Source organism: Astatotilapia calliptera, chromosome 10, assembly GCF_900246225.1.
Source record: "Astatotilapia calliptera chromosome 10, fAstCal1.2, whole genome shotgun sequence".
Taxonomy (NCBI): domain Eukaryota; kingdom Metazoa; phylum Chordata; class Actinopteri; order Cichliformes; family Cichlidae; genus Astatotilapia; species Astatotilapia calliptera.
Genome location: NC_039311.1, coordinates 12444379 through 12453942, shown reverse-complemented (window position 1 = coordinate 12453942; position 9564 = coordinate 12444379). Strand labels below are relative to the sequence as shown.

At 39.8% G+C, this 9564-nt stretch overlaps 1 protein-coding gene across 3 annotated transcripts; it reads left to right on the top strand.

Annotated features, from left to right (window-relative positions):
* The first annotated feature begins 3284 nt into the window (after positions 1 to 3284).
* On the top strand, positions 3285 to 8687 carry LOC113030289 (uncharacterized). 3 transcript variants are annotated; one of them, XM_026181598.1, is made up of 6 exons: positions 3285 to 3465; positions 4072 to 4982; positions 5251 to 5347; positions 5721 to 5831; positions 6280 to 6446; positions 6779 to 8687. In XM_026181598.1, exons 2-6 carry the CDS (start codon positions 4105 to 4107, stop codon positions 7239 to 7241), a joined length of 1716 nt encoding a protein of 571 aa, XP_026037383.1. In that variant the 5' UTR covers positions 3285 to 3465; positions 4072 to 4104; the 3' UTR covers positions 7242 to 8687. The 3 variants fall into 3 exon arrangements, with proteins under 3 accessions (XP_026037383.1, XP_026037385.1, XP_026037384.1); XM_026181600.1 differs by lacking the exon at positions 4072 to 4982; XM_026181599.1 differs by having other exon boundaries at positions 4072 to 5347.
* The last annotated feature ends 877 nt before the right edge of the window (positions 8688 to 9564 follow it).

Below are 9564 nucleotides of genomic sequence, written 5' to 3'. Positions count from 1 at the left end.
AAATATTTCAGTGTTATCTCAAATTGTTAGCCAGTCCTAGATAAAATGACACATAATCAGGCAGTTTTGGTTTCACTGACGTACATGAATAAATAAATAAAAAGGTTACACAAGAATTGAAAAAGATTAATGTTGGGGACTGGAGAATCACAGCAGAGAGTGGACACATAGCTGCCAATGATTCCATAATGAAAATATTAATTTAGTTGCTACACCAGGTTTTATGTAAGTTAAAATTAAATAGCATATGCCACTTTACTATTTTTACATAGTCTTTAACCTCCTAAGACCCGAACTCTTCCACGACATGCATTTTTAATTTCTCTTTGATATTTGGACTGATTGGGACCTGATGAATGTAAAAACAAAGAATTGCCAGATTTTTATTTTATTTATTTATTTTTTACCTATTTTTTGTTCCTAAGAAAAATGAGGATATTTGTTTAAAATTTCGATAGAACAGTAGCAGCATAATGTCCTCGTAAGTGGATATCAGGTCCTTGTAGAGCAAAATCGAGTATTTTGATCTAAATAACCCAAAATGTGATGTCCACATATGTGGACGCCAGGTCATAGGAGGTTAAGCAATGACCTACAAGTGGCGCATGTGAAGTGGATTGTTATGATTTTCAAACACCACCAGAGGGCGCTTTCATAAGAATTCTCCTCTCGAGGAGGGTAAGTAGACTAACATTTGAATTGCATTCATTTCAATTCAATTTTATTTATATAGCCCCAAATCATAACAACAGTCCCCTAATGGTTGTCATGACCACTAATCAACAACCATGACAAACTACACATTAATGATCAAGGAACTGATCTCACAGCCCATTGTTCTTTTAGTTAGGAGCGATGTTGTTCAGGGCAGTTTCCCCCTATTAGGGTTTCCCATGGGAGATTACCTGGCCCCTCACCTATGATTAAAGAGAAAATTGAATTAGAGAAAAATTAGAATCAGAATCAGAATCAGAATCAGAATACTTTATTGATCCCTGGGGGAAATTATTTTTTGTTACAGTGCTCCATTTTAAACCAACATTAAGACAAGACAGACAATACGCTAACTAAGAATAGTACAATATATACATGTATATACATACATACATACATAAGTCACTTATAAATAAATATTTGGAAAAGAAACATGTGTAGTTGTAGCAGCAAACAGTGTGTTAAGTGGATGCGTTGTACAGGGAGATGGCCACAGGCAGGAATGATTTCCTGTGTCGTTCAGTGGTGCTTTTCGGTAATCTCAGTCTCTCACTGAACGTGCTCCTGTGACTGACCAACATGTCATGGAGTGGGTGGGAGGTGTTATCCAACATTGTCTTTATCTTGGACAACATCCGCCTCTCCGACACCACCTTGAGGGAGTCCAGCTCCATCCCCACAACATTGCTGGCCTTACGGATCAGTTTATTAAGTCTGTTGGCATCTGCGACCCTCAGCCTGCTCCCCCAGCATGCAACAGCATAGAGGATCGCACTGGCCACCACAGACTCATAGAAAATCCTCAGCATTTTCTGGCAGATGTTGAAGGACCTCAGTCGCCTCAAAAAATAGAGACGACTCTGGCCCTTCCTGTAAAGTGCTGTGGTGTTTTTAGCCCAGTCCAGTTTATTGTCAATGTGTACTCCAAGGTATTTATAGTCCTCCACAATGTCAACACTGACCCCCTGGATTGAAACAGGGGTCAAGTGTTTCCTGGTCTTCCTGAAGTCCACGATCAGTTCCTTGGTCTTTGCCACGTTGAGCTGCAGATGATTCTGCTCACACCACGTGACAAAGGAGTCGACCACAGCCCGGTACTCTGTCTCATCATCCCTGCTGATGCATCCAACCACCGCAGAGTCATCAGAAAACTTCTGAAGATGGCAGGTCTCTGTGCAGTGGCTGAAGTCTGTGGTGTAGAGGGTGAAGAGGAAGGGGGAGAGGACAGTCCCCTGTGGTGCCCCTGTGTTGCTGATCACCTTGTCAGACACACACTGTGGGAGACGTACATATTGTGGTCTTCCTGTCAGGTAATCAACAATCCAGGACACCAGAGAAGCATCCACCTGCATCGCTGCTAACTTATCACCCAGGAGGGTCGGCCTGATGGTGTTGAAAGCACTGGAAAAGTCAAAAAACATGACCCTCACAGTGCTCGCCGGCTGGTCCAGATGGGTGTAGACACGATTGAGCAGGTAGATGATGGCGTCCTCTGTTCCGAGACGAGGCTGATAAGCGAACTGAAGGGGATCCAGATGTGGTCTTACTATGGGTCGCAGCTGGTCCAGGATGAGCCTTTCCAGGGTCTTCATGATGTGGGAGGTCAGTGCCACGGGCCTGTAATCCTGGGGGCCACTGGGACGAGGCGTCTTTGGTACAGGGACGAGGCATGATGTCTTCCACATCACCGGGACCCTCTGCAGACTCAGACTCAGCATAAACAGTTTATGAAAGACTCCACACAGCTGGGGGGCACAGGCCTTGAGGACAAGGGGACTCACTCCGTCTGGTCCAGCAGACTTGCCTGAGTGAAGTCTCCTCATTTGCATCTCAACCTGGTATTGAGTGAAGGTGATGGGTGGGGGAGGGGTGTCAGGAATCTCACAGGAGGCAACATGTGAAGAGAGAGGCTGGCACAGTGGTGTGGCTCTGGATTCCAGGCTGACTGCAGGTGAGGTTGTGGGGGTGGGAGCAGACACTGTGGTGTCGAATCTATTGAAAAACAGATTCAACTCGTCGGCTCTATTCTCACCTCCCTCAGCTCCCCTGCTGTTGGTTGGCCTGAATCCAGTGATGGTCTTCATGCCCCTCCACACCTCTCTCATGCTGTTCTGCTGGAGTTTCCACTCCAGCTTCCTCCTGTAATTGTCCTTAGCCTCTCTGATCTTGTCCTTTAGTAACACCTGGACCTTCCTCACCTCCTCTTTGTTGCCCCCTCTGAAAGCCCTCTTCTTGTTGTTGAGGAGGGCTTTGATGTCCTTAGTCACCCACGGCTTGTTATTTGGGTAACAATGAACAGTCTGAGCTGGAACAATGGAGTCGGTGCAGAAAGTTATGTAGTCTGTGATACACTCAGTAAGCCCATTGATGTCCTCGGCGTGAGGCTCACAGAGTGTTTCCCAGTCGGTCACCTCGAAACAGCCCTGTAGTTCCGCTATTGCCTCCTCTGACCACCTCCTAACAGTCCTGGTGGTCACAGGTTCCCTCCTCACAATTGGCACATAGCGGGGGGGTGAGGTGAATCAGGTGGACGATCTGATTTCCTCGTGTCAGCATTGTTCCCACATCATCATAATTAATGTTGTTCCAGGTTCAACATTGCAAGTGACCAATCACCTTCTTGTGACGTCATTCCTTTGCGACTTCGAAATACCCGCCTTCGAGTATTTCGAAATACAAGTGAAGAAGCGAAAAACCGCCGCCTGTCCGCCGAATTTGAAGTCAATTTAGGATACTTTCCTTTAATAAACGGTAAGCATTATACATATGTTCCTCACTTGGCTTGCTGTTTGTTTGCTAGCGATAGGCTACTTGACAACAGCATTAGCTAACCAGTGTTCTCTAGGCCAGCGTTCCCCAACTTTTTGGGTGTTTCGTGGCCCGGGGGTTGGGTCAGGCAAAATTGCAGTAGCTTCCCTGATCATTTTACAAACATAAGTGAAGAGAATCTGGACTAAAAGGCCTAGACTTATGGTTGTGTGCTGAATCTATGAATCAAACTATCACCTGGAAACATAATTAACTGGTCCATAGCTGTGAAACTGGACATGAGTTCTTGATTCTATGGAGATTAACAGTAATCCAGAAATTTACAAATTTGTCCTGGTACATCGCGTAAATGTTGTCCCAGGGACATCGCGTAAATGTTGTCCCTGGGACATCGTGTTAAAGTTGCCAGAGACATACCATATGAAAGTTTAGCTTCTTTTAGCCCCTGTTTGTTTTATATTATTTTATATATATATATATATTTTAATATTATATTTAATATTTACATTGTATTGCAAAAAACCCCACAACAAGTTAAAATGAATTAATGAATATTGACTAATTAAACCTTCGTTATTTTTCCACCAGAAATGGACGACATAATTAGAAGAAGTGTTCTGAATGACGAAAAAAAAAAGAACTGGAAAAGACACACAACTTTGTGTGCATGTGTCACAATGCCAGGAGGACCCATTCAGTGTTGTGTTAGAAAAATTGAACTCATTAACCCTTCATGGACATTATAAATGTTTAAATGTTGCCTCAGGTAAAGACAGGAAAAGAGACTATTACAAATTCAACTGCATCAGAGCTGGGGGAAAAAGTCGAAACAGCTACAGAGCAGTGGGCTGTAAGGCCTATGTTTCATTTAAAGTACTCAAATGTTGGAAAGACCACACAGTCATCGTGCAGCGTACATATGATAAGCATGATGGGCATGATCCTTCGGACCCAAAAGACGCACATTTCAACAATATTTCCAGTGATTTGAGGAGGAAGATTGAGGAACTGCTTTCCCTTGGAACTAAGCCAGCCATCATACTAACCGAATGTCATAAATGGGCCAAAGAACATGGACACAGAGATCTTCACAACAGAGAGCATTTTGTCACACCACGTGACATTGACAGTGTTAGAACCTGCATGATGAGGAAGAAGCACTTTAACTGTGGAGACAGTCAATGTGTACATACCTTACTTAATGGAAAACATCAAGAACATGTTCTCTTCTATCAACCATACACATCTGACCAAGAACTAATGATTGTTTTGCAGACACCTGTAATGAAATCAAACATGGAGAACTATGCAAAACAGTTAGTATTTGTTGACACCACGCACTGCGTTAACCAGTATTCATTTCCCTTATTCACACTTGTTGTAAGAGATGATCATGGGCATGGAGTCCCTGTGGCCTATGCTATTGTCAGCAACGAAAGTCAGAAAACCCTGGAAACTGTTCTTGGAATAGTTTGTGAGCATTTCCCAACTTCCCCGAGGTAAATAATACATTGACAGCTATTAATTTTGAAATAATTCCTTTTCAAAAAAGTTATAACATGCCAGAATCTAATGCTATAGCTGCAGCATGGGCTGCAAAAAACTTTCCTTTCCAGTTGTTAAAGTTATTCCTATAGGCTGTATGCAGTATTTTATATATCTACTTGTGAGTTGAAATGTTTAATTTGGCATTGAAGTGGTGCTTTGAGATAGCAAAAACATTTTCATACTGTTTAATCTCATTTAGTGTTTTCTTTTTTTCTGTAGAGCATTTATGGTTGACAAAGACTTTGCGGAAATAAATGCTTTGCAGAAGGTTTTTCCAGAGTCAGCTATCCTTCTATGCTGGTACCATGTCTTGCAGGTAAACCACATTGTTTTCTTTTCACGTTGTCTAAGATGCACCTGAAACACATTTTTACAACAGGGTCCTGTTGTTATGATTTGCCTCATTGTGATATTCAACTACTCAGGTTAATGAATATAAAGGGATAAAATGTTGAGTGACTATGTCCATCCATTTAAGACCACAGTGCACTCATCTTCTGGTGGCTGCTTCCCAAAGCTCTTTTTGACATTTAAAAATACGTTTGCCTGGTTGATTTCTGTAACGCACAGGTCCTCTTGTCCAGTGAGTGACAAAGTTATTTTTGGACGTCAGCTTTCTTTTATGCTTTTTGTACAGCTGCTCCTCTGTCTCTCTCTCCAGATTAACTTTTTTTCTCTTACATTCACAGGCTGTTAATCGATGGCTTTCAAAATCAGAGTCCGGGGTCCATGGGCTTTCTAACACCCAAAAGAGAAATGAAATCATTTCTTTCTTTTGTAAGCTGAAAGCTTGCACATCTGTAAGTGTAATTTGTCTATTTCACATTTTGATTTCTTGATTACACTAAGAGCATAATAACTTTCAGTTGCTAAAAAAAGTTACAGAGAGATACAAAATAGATTTTTGAAACAATTTCTAAAACTGGCTTCTTATCTTGCTTATCAAAACAAGTACTTAAGCTGTGCAGAACATCATTGTGTCACCCACTGTGCAGTAGAACTTGTGAGTGGGATTCTTTCACAGACAGATGCTGAAACCAAATATGCTTATAGGTTTAGTGTTCCTTCTTAGCCATTGTAAGGGAAGAAATAATTGCTTCTTAATACAAAAACACGACATATTATTAATAACTTAAAATTCTTAATGTTATTCAATAAAAGGAAAAGGGCTTCAATACATAATATTAAAGATTTCAATAGGTCTGTTAAATGGATTGAAATATATTCTGTTGCATCCAATTCTCTTAGGAGGACGACTTTAAAGCCACATCAGCAGAGTTCTGCCAGACATTTAAGCAATACCCTTTGGTGTGCCAGTATTTTCAGAAGCACTGGGAAGGCATTGGCCACATGTGGTGTGACTACGGCCGTCGGTTCAGTCACGCTCGTTCTGAAACAAACAATGTGATTGAAAGGTATGATTTATTATTTTGACCTCATTCAATTGTATTGCTGAAAAAAAGATATTATGCTTTAATCCAAGAGGCTAAACTGAGTAGGTTCGTCATGTCATTGCCAGAACAAGTTTTAGGCAAATCCTTTAAATTCTAGCAGCGTTTTTTATGTTATCACAACAAAAAACAGAGTAGGTGGATTTGCCTAAATCAGCTAAACCGGCACAGAGCATTCCTTTATAAAAGACGTGTGCAATAGGTTTTCCAATTTTTTAAAAAATAATACAGTCTTGATTAAAACTTTAAATTCCTTCAATTACAGTTACTAATCATTTCAAATAACTGTTTTTCAGATTTTTCCACCGCCTGAAATACCAGTTTTTATCTGGCTACAAGAATAGGCGTCTGGATGATCTGATTGAAGTGCTCCTAGGGAAGGCCGACGACTACTTCTCAGTCATAAAAACCCTGCAAGATGTGGGCCGCATGAAAAACAGGTTTGCTGACACCTTGTCTCAAGTTTCAGACTCTGCTTCAAGACTGATGGAAAGTGGTTGGGCTCTTAAAATTACAGTCAAGAACAGCCATGGAGTTAATGCATATCAAGTCCCATCTGAGTCAAGAGAAGACATGGTGTATGATGTCTGCCCTGTTGAGTCCTACTGCAACTGTACATATGGCTTACGAGGACTTCTTTGCAAGCATCTAGTGTTACTTGCAAAATTAGCAGAGGCTGACAATGACATCTATCCAAACATGGAAACAGACCTTGGCAAGAATTGCAGTGAAAGAAAGGCATTACTTTGTACACTGTGAGGACTTGAAAGTGATAAAAATGCCAAGTTTGTTTGGAAATCTGTGTTTTTTTGCATCGGCTGAAACACTTCAGTGCACTTGTTGTACGTTCTCTCACTATAACACATGTGCTTGCCTGAAGGTGGCTTGTAGCCATTTTAAATAAATGAAAAACTCTCTGAAAAGTCCTCTATCAACTTTGAATGACACTCCTGTAGTTGAAAGCACAGACAAAAAATGCACAGAAGATGCAGTTTGAAAACTAAATGCTGTTTTAGACACAGTTAAACAGTGGGCATTCATTCCAGAGGGTATTACTGCAATGATAGATGAACTGCATACAAATGTCTTAAAAACAAAACAAGTAGGCAAAAGTATATGCCAGTACGAAATAAAGATGACAGATAATGCACGCAAAATTAGGCCATTGTATTCTAGCAAGAAACGTTCGGCCAGCATCGACATTCCAACAGTCTGAAAATGAATGTGAACAGTCGATAACCACTGAAAGAGAGACATCCTCTGGAGAAAATGAAAACCTTTTGGAATACAAAACAAAAAAGAGAAGAGTTAAAGCTAAGTATATGCACAAGTAGACTTTTGTGTGACATTTCAAAGGGACTGCATCCATTACTTCTGTTTATTGAAACCTAAAGCTGAATAGCTGTCTTAACTTTCTGCCAAGGAACAGATGAAAAGAAATTGTTTGGTCTCTCAAGCAGTTGTTATTTATGTGTGTTATTCATTACTTTGGCTTGGTTGCTGTTTTTGATACAAATTCATCTGTGCCCATTGTAATATTTTCATATGTTACTATTTTTATATTGCTATGCATTATAAATAAAGGATTACTTATTACTATTAAAGGTCTGCATTTGTAATTGTTGGTATTATTTATAAAATATGCGCTCTTAAGTTTTTTGCTCCATAAAACGATACCTGTTACTTTTTGGACATAGAGTATCAGCTGTTGAGAATCCTGGCTCATACAAAATAGAAGTAAAAGGTTTCAACATCCAGCCTTTTTATGATTAAATACAAAGTGTAATAACAGAGTTATTGGGGTGTGATTTTGTTAATAGTTAGTCTTAAGTATAAGTTTAAGAGTAATGAGTAAGAAAATATAGCCAGAATAATGGAATGAGACTAACACCTGACCTCACACTGAGATTTGGTATGAAGTGGCATGTTTGTGCTAATGCTGACATTGGGGCTCAGAGTTCCTCTGTGTGTATATATTTGTGAACGTTAACTTGGCTAATGTCCAAGGGTTTGACTGCTTTCCTGTTGGATTGTATCACAAAGAACAGGGATAAGAGCACCAGTGGCCGTGCACACCCTCATCTCTCTCCTTCACCCAATCATTAGTGTTGGAAACCGGCATTAGCTCAGAGTAGATTAGACTTCAGTATAGTGCAAGTGATTTGATTTTATGATTATTTGATTCAGTTTTTTCTGTGTTCAAGCTCAATTACTTTAATAAAATATGTTGAATTCAAACAAATAAATAAACAAATAAACTGTGGACATTACCCTTTTAAACCTTTCTGAAACAAGACAGGTAAAAACCAGTGTATAAAAGTTTACATAGGTATAAATAGCTCTAACACTTTACTCAGGCCTGGCATCCACACATGTGGACATCACATTTTGGGTTATTTAGACCAAAATACTAAATCTTGATCAACAAGTGCCTGATATACAGTTATGAGGACATTATACTGCAACTGTTCTATCGAAATTTCAAATTAATGTCCTCATATGTGGCTCTCATTTTTCTCAGAAACAAAAATTAGGTAAAAAAAACAAAACCTGGTAATTCTTTCTTTTTACATTCATCGGGTTCCAATCGGCCCAAATATCAAAGAGAAATTAAAAATGCATGCCATGGAAGATTTCGGGTCTTAGGGGGTTAAAATGACCAGACCCCTCCGGCCTGTTTTCCAGGCCACTAAATTAAACCCAGTCAATTACCAATTGAACAGAATAAAAACCTATGAGGTCCACTAATAGTCCAAAAGTCCAAATCTTTAATAGAAAAGACAGGCAGAACTCAAACAAACAATAATCCAAACGAGGAGCATATATACACACTGGAAAGTAAATAATTATAAGTTATTAAATCAGACTAATTAAATACAGTAAAAGTAATAAGGGAAGACGAACACACGGGAAATAAAAATAACAGTGTAAACATACCAAAACTCAAAATAAAACAGGAAAGCTACTACAAACCGAGTGTGACACAATTACATTCATATTGAAACATATGTGATAATTTTCTTTGTAGCATTTTTAAGATATGTGTTAGAACAGTCATTATGCTGTTTGGATTAGGAACCAA

Excerpts from the sequence above, each read along its gene's own strand:
- LOC113030289 (XM_026181598.1), top strand. The coding sequence starts at position 4,105 with ATGACGAAAAAAAAAAGAACTGGAAAAGACACACAACTTTGTGTGCAT. Across the intron at positions 5,348-5,720 it reads GCTGGTACCATGTCTTGCAG|GCTGTTAATCGATGGCTTTC; the intron begins GTAAACCACATT and ends TTACATTCACAG. Across the intron at positions 6,447-6,778 it reads ACAAACAATGTGATTGAAAG|ATTTTTCCACCGCCTGAAAT; the intron begins GTATGATTTATT and ends ACTGTTTTTCAG.